General features: G+C 41.1%; 1 protein-coding gene across 1 annotated transcript in view; it reads right to left on the reverse strand.

Moving 5' to 3' along the window:
- Stam (signal transducing adaptor molecule) overlaps nucleotides 1-8,135 on the reverse strand; it is a 64,059-nt gene extending 55,924 nt beyond the window's left edge. The window contains exon 1 of the mRNA XM_051205758.1: nucleotides 8,006-8,135. Within this exon, the coding sequence (XP_051061715.1) occupies nucleotides 8,006-8,045 (40 nt within the window). The 5' untranslated portion in view covers nucleotides 8,046-8,135. The remainder of the gene's footprint in view (nucleotides 1-8,005) is intronic.
- Between the last annotated feature and the right edge of the window lie 8,838 nt (nucleotides 8,136-16,973).

The following is a 16,973-nucleotide window of genomic DNA, read 5'->3' on the forward strand; positions in this document are numbered from 1 at the left end:
CACACCCCAGAACCAGCTACTCAGGGCCCATAACACATCATTAACCAAGATAGATAATGTCCTACAGACTTGCATACAGGGACTGCAGATGGAGGATTTTCTCAGTGGAGGTTGCTTCTTTCCTAGGTATGATCAGGTTTGTGTTGACCAAAAAAAAAAAAAAAAAAAAAAACAAAGCAGCATATACAGTATAACCCTTAGCAAACATGCTGAACACCACCACCTTCTTCACTTCCTATGCATACAGAAGATCAGCATCTGACTCAAATCTGTTCATGTAAACCAGAAATGCATGCAGTGCATACAAGAAGGCATGGTGATGCAAGCCTTAAATTCCAACACTTGGAAGGAAGAATTAGGTGGATCTCTGAGTTCGAGACCAGCGTGGTTTACAGAGCAAGTTGAAGGACAGCCGAGGCAACATACAAAAACAAAAACCTTGTCTCAAAAAAAAAAAAAAAAAAAAAAAAAAAAACACCCAACAACAACAACAAAACCCAACAAGGCATTTTACAACTTTCAACTAATCACATCATTTCTGATGCTGCCTCAAGATCAACCACATAGTGGCACAATTCTTCTCAGCTCTTAAAAAAAAAGAAACTTTCTAAATCAGAAGAATATAAACTACCAGTAGTAATTCAACATGGTTTTATAATGAACAAATGAAGTAAAAACAAACAAACAAACAAACAAAAACATTAATTTCTAACATAAAACAAGAGGGGAGGGGCATGGACATCTCACACTGACACACACGCACGCACGTGTGCACACACACACACACACACACACACACACACACCAGACCTACTTCTAAAGAATTCAAAGCTCATGATTTCATTTATCTTTAGATTATCTCTACAGTTGTGGTGGTTTGAATGAAAATAGCCCTATATAGACTCACAGAGAGTGACATTATTAGGAGGTATGGCCTTGTTGAAGGAAGTATGTCAACTGGGGGGGAGGGGCTTTGAAGTTTCTGATGTTCAAATCAGGCCCAGTGTCACTCGCTCTCTCTTCCTGCTGCCTGCTGATCCAAATGTAGAACTCTCAGCTCCTTCTCCAGCACCATGTCTGCCTGTATGCTGCTATGCTTCCTGCCATGACAATAATGGGCTAAACCTCTGAAGTGTAAGCCAGTCCCAATTAAATGCCTTCCTTTATAAGAGTTGCTGTGATCATGGTGTCTCTTCACAGCAACAGAATACTAGAACAACAATCCTAAGAGGAGATTAAAGATCTTCTAACAATACTCAAAAGAATCATACATGAAAGCTTCAACTGAATTTTAAGTCTTCCCAAAGGATTAGACAACTTTTTACTGATAATCAAGTATTTATTTTCAAAAATGACTGTTGAACATTTGAGGAAGTAAAGAAATAGGACAGGATAATTACCTCTAACAATCGTTCTACAGGGAGCAGACTGTCCTTAGTCAGCTTCAAGATATTAAAGTTCTTTAACCCTGGGCAATGGAGGGTTGAGGCTCAGTGGTAATAGGTATGCTTATGTTTCAGACACTGGAGTCAATCCTTAGGATTCACAGGAAAAAACAAAAACAAAAAACAAAAAACCAAAAACAAAACAAAACAAACAAACAAAAAAAAAAAAACAAAACAAAACCAAGCTAGTGAAGAGAAAGATATTTCAGGCCATATCTGACCAAACACAGTTGCATAAAAACATTCCTTTAAGAAAGGAATGGAAGATGAAGCTGCAGAATTAAAAAGAAGCCAAGTCAGATACAGGCACTTCAAACGTGTAATCCTAGCACTTAGATGCAGAGGCTAGAGTCTGCTTTACATAAAAAACATTTCAGCCTGCCAAGGTTTCATAGCAAGGCACAGGGAACCAGACTTGAGTTGTTATAAGCCACCATGAGGAGTTCACATTAGGTTACAGATTCAATTAAAGATATTTTATTCAAAAGGATTACATTTACATTCTTTACAGAGTTTTTCTGTGTAGGCCTGGATGTCTTGGAACTAGCTCTATAGACAAGGCTGACCTCAAACTCAGAGAGATCTGCTTGCCTCCACCATGCTGGGATTAAAGGCATGTACCACCACCACATAGCACATTTACATTCTTAAATGTAAATTTCTTTTACATTCTTACATGCCAGTCAACCACCAGTAGAAAAACAAAACAATTAGAAGCTTCTGTACTAATCTAAAAGGTATTTTCTGTTGCAGGAATAGAGGGATGAATTCAAAACGTAACACTATACCAGTATCCTGAAGAAGCAGGGTGGGTGTGTCTATTACACAGTCAACAGTACATATTTGTTGTTAAGAATGTAGAAATTTACAACCATAGAAGACAAACTGTTATCCAGGCTACTGACCTGTGTAAAAATGTAAATAACTATGTCCAGTCATTAAAAAAAAGGGGCGGGGGGGAATGTTAACTAATAAAAAAAATGTCAAAAGTTTCATGATAGTTTTGAACATACTGAATTTTATATATATATATATATATATATATATATATATATATATATATATATATCATATTCAACAGCAGTAAAGAATCAGAGTATCAAGTGTTCTGACAAATAACCCTGACAGCAACCCTATGAGCAAGGTATTTTCACAACTACTTACAATACTCTAAAGTGAACTCAAAAAGTTTGATCCTGTCCAATACAAAATTCTCCCACTCACCAATAGTAACTTAGCAAATTGCCTAGTATCATAATTATGACTTTACATTTCCTAAATTCAATGTGCAAAGTTTTAGCCAAAGGCATGATATCTGTACTTTAGGACAGTGGTTCTCAACCTATGGGTCACAACCCTTTGCCAAACCTCTCTCCCCAAAATATTACATTACTATTCATAATATATTAAAATTCATAACAATAGGAAACTTAACAGTTAAAGGTAGCAATGAAAAGTTTATAGCTGGGGGTCACTACAACATGAAGAACCATGTTAAAGGTTTGCATTAGGAAAGTTGAGGACAAAAGTTAATCTGACTGTGATTTCTGATGCTGACTGGACTAAGCAAAACAGAAAAAAAAAAGTATATGTATAACAGATTAACAGTAGGCAGAGTAAGAACTGGTCAAACAGAGTTTGACTAAGAATGCTTACTTAAAAAATTTAATCAACTTATTTATTTTTATTTAGACAAGGTCTTGCTATAAACCTTTGACTGGCCTGTAATTCACTAGGTAGACCCTCCTCCAACCAGAAGAGATCTACCTGCCTCTGCCTCCAGAGAGCCAGGATTAAAGGTGTGGGTCAGCATTTAGCAGAGACAAAGGAATGACTCAAAGATATGTGTTATTGGCACTAGGCTTGCTGTTGCACACCTATCACCTTAGCACTTAGGAAGCAGAAGTAGGAGCATCTCAAGTTTAAGGCCAACCTGGGATACACAGTGAGACACCATCTCAAGAGGACAAGCCAAGGACTGCGGGGTGTAGGTAAGAGGTAAAATGCTTCCCTGGCACTTGCAAGGCCCTGGTAGATATTCAGCACTGAAGGGAAGGAGGGAACCATCATTTTTATATTTTAAAAGTCAAGAAAATGGAACATTATAAAACAAACAATGAAAAGAATATGGAAAGGTAAGCTCAGTTTTCTAATAAGATTGTTTTTAAGTGGTAACAGAACACTAAATGAACAATCTAGAAAATTATCAGTAATTCATTACTAGCTAAATTGTGTGTTTGGTATGTTCCAGGAATTACCCCTAAGGTGCTAGGGACAGGAATGAAATGTTCTCATCTTTATTAAGTTTATACCACACAAAACCATCAGTTGATGAACTTATCAAGAAAGTGAACAAACATTAGTGAGTAGAAAACAATGGATTCTTTGTGTTAAAAAAAAAAAAAAGGTAACTAAGAGAGTGACTTCTGAATAGAGCCCCAAAATGATAAATGATGTGATGCACATCACAACCTTAAAATACCTAAGGGAACAATAACGTAAGAAAGAAAAAAGGTTTATAAAGCTAGAGGCAGAAAGGCTTGGAATGTTCAGATCCAAGAAGCTTGACATGACAGTGAGTCCAAAGATCACAATCGTCTCTCTCTAAGTGTCTCTCTCTAAGTGTATATATAGGAATTTACCAGACATTTCTGAACAGTAGGTGATTTATTCAGTTTTTTTTAAGACTAATGACTTTTATAAATGAAACCTTATTGGAAGGGCAAAGGAGTTACAAGAAATCCTACCACAGAGCCCCTGCCACAGTCTCTGTCTAAAAGGGGTTGAGATGGCTGAGTATGATAAGATTCTGGACAGAAGTAGAGCCAAAAGATTTCAGTGACAGTGTGGAGTATGAAACAATCAAGGATGACTCTTAGACATCAGAACTGACTAACAGGAAATATTAATGACTAAATTCACTGAGATGGGCTAGGATGCCAGAATGAGAAGTTGGAGAACAAAAGTTTCTGACATGCTTGTTTCTAGACTCTTATCAAAATCTAGTGGAAATATGGAAGTAAATAGATACCCAAATCTCCAATACAGATCAAGAGTATTTAAACTTGTGAGTCACTGAAATACACAAAGTATTTAAAGCTAAGAGAGTAGCTTTTCTGTTTTAAATCTTACTTCATGAATAAAACAAGTAGAATATTTTCTAAGTGCTTTTTAAACAGACTCAATTCTACCAACCCTGTAAGCTAAGAAACATTAATTCTTATACTCTATATTTACAAACAAGGAAACAAAGGTACAGAATAGCTAACCAACTAGCTCAAAGTCATACTGCTGTTAAACAGCAAGCCTGACACTTGAATTCAAACAAACCACTCCAAATTCTACCTGACACCAAGCCTCGTAAGGCTCTAAGAGAAAAAAGTGTCAATAAAGAAGGGTTTTATTACTGCCCAGATTGCTCAACTTTTAGACTCTGAGGGAGAAAAAGGCAAAAAGACTAGAAAGCTAAGCAGAAAATCAGAAAAATTTTGGTGACCTAGAAACCTATGGATAAAGCACAGAAGAAAAATTTAAGACCTCAACTAAAACATGGATGAGGAACTGATTTTTGGAATTGATTTATCTTTGTAAGTCAAACTGAATTTTTAAAAAAAATTCATGTCTAGGGTGTAAGGATTCAGGCATTACACTGGCCTGCCCCTGTCATCTGGCAGAATGCACTCAGCAGTACTCTGGTCAGCCCAGAGTTCCATGAGTACTAGTCTGGCAGGTAAAGGATCCCTTTAAAAGTCAGACACCTGCCTACTTATGCTCTCTTTTGCTCTCTCTCTCTCTCTCTCTCTCTCTCTCTCTCTCTCTCTCTCTCTCTCTCTCTCACCTGCTTTCGGTTGGCCACCAGCTACCCTCCTCTCTTCCTCTCTCCCCCTCCCTTCTCTTCTGTTCCTGGTGCCTCTATGTCTCTTCCCTTCTCCCTCACTCCCCTTTCTAAATAAACTCCTCATTTAAGGCAGATAGCTGCCTGCTATGTTATTCCCTCCGCCTCAGTCACCCTCACTTGCTATGGAACCTGCTATGTTCTCCCACATGGTCCTTTAACTTGGGACCCCATTCACTGGGGACCACCCCCACCCCTTCTCCAGCTTTTATTCTTATAACAGTCTTATAAGGTTAACAAGAGAACAAAGCAACACAGGGGGCTGGAGAGATGGCTCAGAGGTTAAGAGCATTGACCTTCCAGAGGACCTGAGTGCAATTCCCAGTAACCACATGGTGGCTCACAACCATCTGTAATCTATAATGAGATCTGATGCTCTCTTCTGGCCTGCAGGTGTACACACAGGTAGAACACTGTATACACAATAAACAAAATTTAAAAAAAAATCCATATCTAGCATATTTTCAACTCAACAAGCATTTATTCAAAGATGACTATGTAGCAGCCATCAAACAAGGAGCAAAAAAAAAAAAAACCCACAATGGTATCTTAATACTTAATTTAGCACAGACAAAAGTGGTGAAAATTGTAGGAGTTTTGGAAAGAGGAAAATCATAATAGTTCTGAAACAAGTACGTAATCACCCTAAGAGACATTAAACAATGCCTAAAGACTTTCAAAATCATGACTGACAGTGAGATGCTACTGGCATCTACAGAGTAAAGGGCAAAAACCAAAGCCAACATACTTCACTGTATAGAATATAATCCCTTAAGAATTTTACCTATTCCAAACTGTCAGTAGTGTTGCTACAAGAAACTCCATGTTGCTAGAATCAGCAAATAATTCAAGTTGAACAAGTTGGATTCTAAATTGACCTTAAAGCACGAGGGCATATATTATATAGAAAGACAGATTAAATAATAGGAAGGAAAACATAAAGGCAAGAAGGGGCCTGTGTTTGAAATGGGTGGGATGTGTAGCAAGAACAGGTTTTTTTTTTTTTTTAACATTAAGAAATCATCTGGGCCAGGAGGTGGTGGTGCATGCCTTTAATACCAGCACTGAGGAGGCAGAGGCAGGGGGATCTCTGAGGTCTAGGCCAACCTGGTCTACAAAGCTACATAGAGAAACCCTGTCTGAAAAACAAAACAAAAGAAACAACAAAAATTCCTTCTGAATCCAGTGTAAATAAATGTAGGCTCAAAAAATTCAGAAGGAACACCAATATTAGGCCCTGGGCTCCATTCCCAACACCACAAAAACAAACGAGCCAACAGAATATAAATGTGACTGATTAGCAGGAAGCAAAATGCAGTTACAACTAGATATAGGATCCAGATGTGATGGCACACACCTTTAATCCCAGCACTTGGGAGAAACCTGTCTCAAAACAACAAAAAACTAGATATAGGTGTAAGTGCTGGGAACAGAAGCACCAAATATTGTTTTATATTGATAGAGTAAGTTATAAAACTACCAAGGAGCAGCAAAGCAGTAGTCTTCATGGTTGTATTTCTTAAGTCAATGAACATTGTGTTCAGTAAGTACTGGAGCTAAGCACTTAGTAAACACAATCTTCCAATTCATTACTCATTTAGCATTATTGATGATTTCTTAAGTTTCACCCACTGCTCAGATTCGGAACATTCATTTAAATCGCTATATCCAAGCAGGAAGTGGCAGTAATAGGATTTCCAGTGAGATGCTATAAAGAGTTCAAGGAGGAAAAAAAATTTAAAATTTACCCTTCATAAACAAAATCCATAAAGCAACTCTCACGAGTTATCCTTCCATTCTTTCACTACCAGGATGGCTAAAATCAGTCTTGCGGGCTTGGTATGGTACTCGTTTGCTTTCATTCTACACTTTGTTCCCAGCATAGTCCTACATCAACCCAAAATCCTCTTTCAAGAAATTCAAATTCCATTATTACCTTCAAGCCAGGAAGAGACAGTTAACCTGTTTAACTGATATGATCGATTTCTAGTACCAATGATTCAGAAAACAACAAAAATGTAACACCTCAGACCCTTTCCTAGAAGTAAAATCCTCTTCCACACTTCCCCAAGGCGGAGAGGCCCAGCCTGAGGAAGGCTTCCCAAAGGTTCCTGTGTTCACCTGCATTTCAGTTGTTGCCAAGTAGTGCATCCTCATCTCTCCCAATACTTCAATCTACCCGTAAGCAGACCTTTCTCTCCGGGGACCGTCGTAAGAGCTATTGAAAAACCCCCTAAGTAACCTTATCTAAAACATTTTGCCAGTTCCTGGAGCTTTCCATTGGGTCAGGCAAATAAATCCTTTGGCGATGGGGCTTACATTCAATCTGCTCAAGCCAAGATAACGCCCCAGCCCTTCGCTCTTCTCCGGGAGCCGAGCCCCAGCGGCAGATGGCTTCGTCGGCGGCTGCTCCCGAGCCAACCCTTTACCCCAAACCCCTTAAGCAATTCCTTCGAAGCCCCCCGCGCCCCGCACCAGGGCCCACTGAGTGGCTCTTAGACCCATCTCGCTGGAAGAGGATGGGCCAAGTCCTCAAGCCTCTCCCGACTCTGAACGAGGACCCCAGGAGAGAAAGAAGACCGCGGCGGGCTCGGCCACGGAGCCCGGAATGAATGCGGGGGGTGGGCTCGCAGTGTGGCGGGCGGACGACGGTGACAACACTCACCAACATCCTGGTCGAAGGGATTGGTGGCAAAGAGAGGCATGTCCGCTGCGTGCCGAGGTGTCCCCACGGACTGCCCCGCGACACCGCGGGAGTCAAGGCGTTGACGGAGAAAGGAGGCCCCTCAGGTACAGAAACAGCGAGCGAGGCAGCCTCTCCGGGTCCTCCTCAGCCCCTCCTCTCACCCACCCACCCCCTGCAACACAGGCGGCGGCGGCGGCGGCGAAGCGGAGAGGCGGAGAGGCGGCACGCACAGGACCCCTCGCGCGCGGGGCGTGTCGGGAAGCGAGGCGACCCGAGCGCTGCCTGCCTGCCCCGGGTCCGACTAGAACCCCGCCCTTCCGCCGAGGCCCACGCGACGAGCCCCCTCTGCCGCTTCCTCTGTTGACCTCCCACGTGTCCGTGGGATTAGCGGCTGCGTTCTCGGCTTTTCCATTGCCGGGGCGTCTCGGGAGGACGAGGTCCTTCAGGCGCGCCGAGGCCGACTAAGCACCTCTGGAGTGAATCAGACACTGGGAAAGAAAGAGGCTTCAGTGTGCGTCCAGCCAAGCCCTTCGTTTTCGCTCCCTGGGGTCATTCGATGGGTTGTTGTGCTGTTGTGATCCCTCTGGAAGGTCAGACAGCCCTTTGGGTTATCCGAGTAGAATGTTCAGTGAGCCTGTCTGAGGGGACCGGAACGTTGCTGGGATGGGGTCATGTGAGCTGGTGGAACTGGCTTGAATCCCTTGGAGGGAGTGTCAAGGCGCGCAGCCTCTGGAGAGGCTGAGGTAACGAACTAATGCAGGCTCCTTCCCCTGCCCTGAGATCACAGGGCAGCTTCCCGTGTGTCAGCGCCGAGTGACTAAACGTGCAGTCACTGAGCCACTGGAGTGACTGGAAGATTAGTCCTCTGCAGCCCCAGATAACCACACACACCCAACAGCAGGAAAAACAAACTTTGATGGGCACTCTTGGCAACTTAAAAATGTTGGTTTGGTGATCTACTTTGTACATTTGTAGCGCACATATACACTGCCCTCTAAACCATATGGAAAAATCTCTTTTTTTTGTTTTTCAAGACTGGGTTTCTTTGTATTGTTTTGGAACATGTCCTGGCACTTGCTCTGTAGACAAGGCTGGCCTCGAACTCACAGAGATCCTGCCTCTGCCTTCCGAATGCTGGGATTAAAGATGTGTGCCAATGCCTGGCTCATGTGGAAAGCTTAAGCTCATCTTGCACATACACTGAAATTATGTGAAGTATGCCCAAGTAGGAACACATAAATGTAGCCTATAAACAGATACATGTCAACAACAGGATTGGTGTAACAGTACAAAAAATGCTTGCTTACAAAATTCATTTTAAAATGAAGTCAAATTTTGAAGAGCGATAAGCAAATTAAAGTGGCAGTTAATGTTTTCAGTCGTTTAAAGATAAAAGAATCCCTGGGGCAGTGGTGGTGCACTCCAGCACTCCGCTAGGGAGGCAGAGGTGAGCAGATCCTCATGAACTTGAGGTCAGCCTGATATACAGAGCAAGTTCCAGGACTGCCACAGCTACAGAGAGAAACCCTGTCTCAAACAAACAAAAGATAGATGTATTCAAGGACGGTAGTGATATATTATTTATGGTTTTTAAAGCTTGCCTCGGAATTTAGAAAGCAATGTCAGCCACAAGCCATAGAAACAAGACAGACATGTGTTTAATCCTAGCAGCCAGAAACTAGGGGGTGATGGTACACAGTTTTAATCCTAGGACTCAGGATTGAGAGATAAACACATCTTTGTGAGCCCAAGGCCATTCAGATCTGAGTAAGAGAACTGCAGCTCAAACCTTTAATCCCAACATAGGGAAGTATATAAGACAGAGATGCAAGGTTTCAGAGAGGGATTCATTCTCCAGCCACAGTTTGAGGCTTGGTCAAAGCTCATGGAGACAGGACCAGCCCATTCAGCCTGAGGTAGAAGTAAGAAGCTAGTGACCAGCTGCTTTGCTTTTCTGAACTTCAGCTTGAAGCTTGAACCCCAATATCAGTCTCTGGGTCATTTATTTATTCATGTTACTAAGGGATGGAAACTGTAAAGTTGCTGGGTGAGGTGTAAATTAAAATAATACCCCTAAGAGAAACAATGGGTGAGCTTTGGAAAATATGCCATTAGTCCCAACAATTCTGATTTTTAGAACTTACCTATAAAGACATTCTTTAAAAACATCAGCCAAGATACTAATAACAGCATTGTTTATAATATCAAAGCACTGATGACCACTAAAATGTTTGACATTGAAGAGAATCAACAAACTCATCTTAGTATCTATTTCCTCATTTATAAGAAACAAATAATAAACTACCGAGGATTGGAAAAATTGGTAGAAGCAAAAACTCTGAAATAGTGCCTGGCACATGGTAAGCATTCTAGTGCAATCAGTAGTTATAACTGTACTGCTTCTCACAGCCAGAAACATTAGAGCCAGCTATCCATGGGCTGAGACCTCTGAGAGTATGAACCAAAACAAATATTTCTTCCTTTTAAGTTGCATATGCCAGGTGTTTTGTCACAGTGATGGAAAACTAGCACAGTAAGGTGTGACTGATAGCAAACGTGAGCCAATAGCAGTGTAAAACTGATCCCAAGAAGGCAGGAAATGTGCATCAAGCCACATAACAGCCAATAGCTTTCAGGCCAGAACTGTAGCGTAGAACCCAAAAAATAACCCAAAATGGTCAAAATGTACTAAAGAGAGAGAGAAAAAAAATCAGAATGGGGGGGGCGAGGGAGAAGTGCCCACTCTGGGGGTTAATTTATTTATTTGAGGTAGCATATCTTGGTGAGAGCAGGTAGCAAAACAGAACCACACATTTTATGGTAAGAAAGCTAAAGACAGGAAGATCTCTTGCTAGGGCCTACTTCTTAAGATTTCCACCACCTCCCAATGTCAAGATGAGGATTAAGCCTGTGACACATTGACACTTGAGAGGACGCATGGCCATGCCTAAAAGATGCAATATATTTAAATGGCCATCTCTATAGTGGCCAGGTTTCAATAAAGAAAAAATATACTGAACATGTGAAGAAAAATGTGGCTTATAACCTATTTTCTTTTTCTTTCTTTTTTGAGACAGGGTTTCTCCATAACAGCTCTGGCTGTCCTGAAACTCACTTGGTAGGTCAGGCTGGTCTCAAACTCACAGACATCTGCCTACTTCTGCAGGCACAACCAACCTCTGTCACAAAAGAATAAAAACAAAACAGTCTGCAGAAAAAGACCCTGAAATGAAAGGATGTTTCAGCTGCCATAGTAATGACTTTTATTTTTAATTTTACATATCAATCCCAGTTCTCCCTCCCCTCATCACAGTCCCCTTACCTTCTTCTCATGCCACCCCCACCCCATCTGATCCTCAATGAAGGTATGGTCTCCCATGGGGGGGAGTCAATGGAGACTGTGCCATCACCATGTTGAGGCCCTCCACTCCTGTGACTGGGCTGAGCAAGGTATCTCTCCATAGGAAATGGGTCTCCAAAAAGCCAGTTCATGCACTAGGGATAGATCCTGGTCCACTGCCAGTGGCCTCATAAACTGCCCAACTCACCCACTGTCATCTGCACTCAGGGGATCTACTTCCTCAAGACCCACAAAAACCATAGTGATGTTCTTAAGAACTGCTATAACTATGGTCCATGTATCCAGACTTTAGAAAAAAAAAATGAGTATAATAAAGAGAAAAGAGGGAAAGAAATGGTATCAAAAAAAGAGCACATGGAAATTGTAGAAATGGAAAACAGTACATAAGAGTGCATGGACAATAGTTACAGCACCTAACAAACTAAAATAATGTCCAGTCAAATCAGAAATTACCAGACTACAAGGAACTCACTTTAAATATAAGAATATATTCTGACATGGATTGGAGACATGCCTGAATTATTCCCCCAAAACCACATAAAGAGCAAGTATAGAAGTTTGTGCTTGTATTCCCATGAGGGTCCCTGGAGTTTTGTTTTGATCATGGTGATGGTTCAGGGCTTGGCATGGTGACTTTAATCCTAGCACTCAGGAGGCACAGATCCCTGTGAGTCCAGGGCAAGCCCAGTCTACATTGCTATAGGCCTGTCAAAGCTACATAGGTGAGACCCTGTCTCTAAGCAAGAGAACCTGAATTTGAGATCCTCAGCAACCACATTAAAAGCTGGTATGGAAAAAACTTATCTATGATGCCAGCTCAGAGGATGCAGAGATAGGAGGTGCCTGGAGCTCACTGGCCAGCCAAGCTAGCCAAAACCCTGAGTTTCAGATTCAGTGCAGGACCCTGCATCAAAAAATAAGGTGGGGGCTGGAGAGAGGGCTCAGCCGTTAAAGGCTAGGCTCACAACCAAAAACAAAGTAGATTACAAACAACAAGGAAAACAACTGACGTCAGTATCAAGTCTCCACATGTGCTTTCAGGAGCACGGGCGCACACACAGAGAGAGAGAGCACACAGAGAGACAGAGATAGAGCATACACACACACACAGAGAGAAAGAGAACACACAGAAACAGCACACACACACACACACACACAGAGGGAGACAGCGAGAGAGAGGAAGAAAGAAATTAATGCATGAGCTAACATGGGGAAATTGTTTTGTACTACAACTAAAAAATAATTTTAAATGAAAATATTGTCTTTAGCAATAGGAATGTTTCTTCACCCTTGAGAGGCAACCAAAGACAACAGCAATAGCCTATATGGTTTTGGAAATCTCTTGGGATTCTCTTAACCAACTTGAAAGGGGTTTTCTCATACTAGGTATTGATACTGGGGATTTTGTTAGATAGTCTATGGCTCTTTAGGGGGAGCAATGTTACTCCATATACAAATATATATATTATAACATATATATGTACATACATACATACATACATACATACATATATATAGTGGCAGATGCCTATAATCCCAGCACTCAGAGCCAGGCGGATCTCTATGTGTTCGAAGCCAGCCTGGTTTACAGAGTGAGTGCCAGGACATCCAGAGATACACAGAGAAACCCTGTCTCAAAAAATAAAATAAAATAAAACAAAAATAAAAAATATATATTCATATATATGTACTATAGTTAATTTTAGGTAAACATAAAATAATATGATTCACTTTTACAAACAGAGTTAATATTACTTCCCCCTCTCACCTTTTGTATTGCCCTCCCTCTACCCAACTAAAGCCCCCACCATTTTCCCGTTTCCACCTCTGTATCATCTGTATCCTGCTATTCTCTCTCTTTTTTTAACATAACATTTTTATTGATTATTTGGGAATTTCACACAATGCACCCCAATCACACCTGCTTCCAAGTCCTGCCAAGTCCAGTCCTCTACCCTTGTTCCCTCATCACCTAAAAAGAATAAAGGAAAAAATACACCAAGTCTTATGTGTGCTGCCCATATACTCATTGGAGCATGGTCAAACTCCCAGTGGCCAGCCCCTCAACAAAACTGAGTCCTTCCCCACTCTACACCTCCACACCAATCCCCCTACCAGAAGTCATCACTTCAGCATCTCTATCACAATTTTTTAAAGTGCTCTCTTCAATGGCTTCCTGTCTATAATTTTTTTGGGGGGGATGGTGTGGATGGGGGCAGGGGAAGTTGTCATAGAGGCCTTCAACATTGCTCATTCTCAACCGTGAGTTAGCAGTCATCAATACCACTGCAAGAGAAGCTTCTTTGCCCTTAACAGTCAGCAGCAGTGTGCTCTGGGACTTCCTTATGGTTTCTGGCAACAGCCCAGACCACAGACATCCACATATCAGTAGCACAGACCACAGACATCAACATGTCCCTTGGCCTCAGTGCAAGCCCCTTCTCTAAAACACCTCTCTCCATCCTGTGGTCCTTTTTTTTTTTTTTTTTTTTTTTTTCTTTATCTTCCTGGTTTCTGTGGTTTCTCCGAGTTATACACTCACATCCTAAGATTTAGAGCTAAGGAACCACAGACAAGCAAGAATGTGTGTGGGGGTTTTTCAGGGTCTATGCTAGCTCTGTCAATATTTTTTCTAGTTCTATCCATTTACCTGAAAATTTCATTATTTATCTTTAAAAATAAATATTAATAATAAATAATAGCAAATTAAGATAAAACACAAACTAATACATTGGAATAGTACAAAACAAACAGAAGGGAAGGAGGTCAAAAAAATGCACAAGAAAAGTAGATGCAGAGTCCTACTCATTCACACACTCAGGAATCTCATAAAAACACAAAACTGGAAGCAATAATATATAAACTAAGGACCTGTAGGAGAGAGAAAAAGACAGATGAGCATATAAGTAAAATACACTTAGAAAAGAAAATTAAAAGTGGTGCAGAACTTGTAGGAGTGGTCAAATTAGCTGCTCCAACTCGAGATCCATGCCACTAGATGAAGCCTATATCTGACACTGCCAGGAAGGCAAAGAACCAGAGGCCCATGATAGAAGCAAACATGTTAGGTTTGGGGGAATGAAGGTCAACGAAATGATTCCTAATGCTTCTCTGCTATACTTGTAGACTGGAGCTTAGCATAACCATTAGAGAGGCTGTATCTAGCAATTAAAGGGAGCAGATACAGAAACCCACAGTCAATTATTAAGCACAGCTCCAGGAATCCTATGGAAGAGGACAAGCAAGGATTGTAGGAGTCAGAGGGGTCAAGGACACCATAGGAAAACTCAGAGAATCAACTAACCAAGGCATACAGGACTCATGGAGACTGAACTGACAATCAGGGAGCCTGTATGGCTCTGACCTAGGTCCTCTGTATATGCTATGGTTGTATTTTTTGTGGGACTCCTAACAGTGGAAGTGGGAGCTGTCTCTGACTCTTGCCTGATTTTGGGACCATCTTCCTCCTACAGAGTTGTCTCGTCCAGCCTTAATATAAGGGGATATGTCTACTCTTATTGCAGCATGATATGCCATACATGGTTGATATCCCTAGGAGGGCTGCTGTTTTCTGAAGGGAAATGGAGGAGGAGTGGGAGAGAAGGGAGGGACTGGGAAGAAAGGAGAGGGGAGACTGTAGTCAGGATATAATGCATGAGAAAAGAACAAAAATGAAATAAAATAACATCCTGGCATGACATTATGAGACAAGAAACCTCCAAAGAGGCAGTTGACTTTGTTTTCTTCTACAGGGTTCCCTGAGGCCTGAAGGGGTAGGGGAATTTGATGGAGACATCTCATTTAGGGATGAGTGTTCCAAGTTCTCTCATTCACTCTCTGCATAGTATCTAGCTATGCACCTCTACATTTGTTCCCATTTTAGGCAGGAGGAAGCTTCTCTGATGGTATTCAGCAAGGCACTGGTTTGCTTTCCTGTCTGGAGTCAATCCATAATCTTCTTGACTAAAGGTAAGTAAATTTAATTTTGTAGGCAATTGACTTAAATGTTTTTGCCTATATGTATTTGTAACAATGAAATTCCAACATGTTTATAATCCCAACACTCCTACAATCCCAGTTTGTGGAAGGCCGAGGCTACAAGTGAAGCTTCTACTGTGCTAGATCTCCATACTACTACTCAAATAGCCCTTTATTTTATCTGTCTCTTCCTGTATTCTCCTCTTGTCACCCTCTTCCCTCCCCTCCCCACTAGATCCTCCCTTTCCAGTCCCCCAACCCTGTAGTGATATATTATTTCTGATTTATTAAAGCTTATTAAAGCTTGCCTGAGGATCCAGAAAGCAAAGTCAGTGACAAGCTTTAGTGTGTGTTACAAACCTTTAATCTCACTACTTGGGAGGGAGATAAAGGTAGAGATGGATCTCTGTTAACTCAAGACCACAATGAGCTACAAGAAATATATCCAGTCCTGAAGAGAAACAGCTCACAGAAAGATGATCTCAGCACTTGGGATCACATGTCTTCAATCCCAGGATTCATGAAAGGTAATTTAAGACAGGAACAGGGTCTCAGAGCTGGCATTCATTCTCCATCCACATTGAGAATAGGAAGACATTGAAGTCTCAGGATTCTCTCCAGTCATGCTGAAGAGAGGCAGCAGACTGAGGCTTGGTGAAGAGTTCATGGATCAGCCCTTTCAGCTTGAGCTAGAGGTGAGAGCTAGTAGCCGGCTGGTTTGCTTTTCTGATCTTCAGCTTGAAGCTTGAATCCCAATATCTGTCTCTGGGTATTTTATTTTTCTTGCTACACAACCCCACCTGCTCATAGCTATCTATTCTATTTTCTTTTCATAGAGATCTATCTGTTCCCCTCACTCCCCAGCCCCTTATTCTATACCTATCTTCTGTGGTTCTAGATTATAACTTGGTTATCATTGACTTGACAGCTAATATCCACATGTAAGTGAATACATACCATACTTGTCTTTCTGGGTCTGGGTTACCTCACTCAGGATGATTTTTTTTTTAATTCCATCCATTTGCCTTTGAATTTCAAGGTTTCATTTTTAAATGGGTATTTAACATTCTGTTGTGTAAGTATACTACATTTTATCAATTCATCACTAGTTTTTATTTAAAGCTCAATAATATTGCATTATGTATATATACATTTTCATTATCCAGTCATCAATTGAAAGACATTTATGTTGTTTCCCATTTCCTAGCTATTGTAAATAGAGTGGCAAAGATTACATCTGAGTATCTGTGGAGTTGTATGCCCAGTTGTTTGAGCATATGTCAATGAATGGTCTAGATAGATCATGGGGTAGTTTGTTTTTAGGTTTTTTTGAAGATTCTCCACACTGATATTCAGGTTGGCTGCACCATTTTTGCAATACTACAACATTAAATAAGCATTCTTCTTTTCCCACATCCTCACCAGTAACTGTTGTTAGTTGTTTTCTTGATCTTAGCCATCATAACTGGAGTAAGATGGAATCTTCAATTTGCACCACATACATAAGATAAGGAATACTAGCTTCCATGTGTGCTATGCAAGTTGCCAAGAAAAGAAAGCAATCAACAATTCTACCACACTATGACACTTATGAACTACAACACTCAT

Source organism: Phodopus roborovskii, unplaced genomic scaffold (genome assembly GCF_943737965.1).
Source record: "Phodopus roborovskii unplaced genomic scaffold, PHOROB, whole genome shotgun sequence".
NCBI lineage: Eukaryota > Metazoa > Chordata > Mammalia > Rodentia > Cricetidae > Phodopus > Phodopus roborovskii.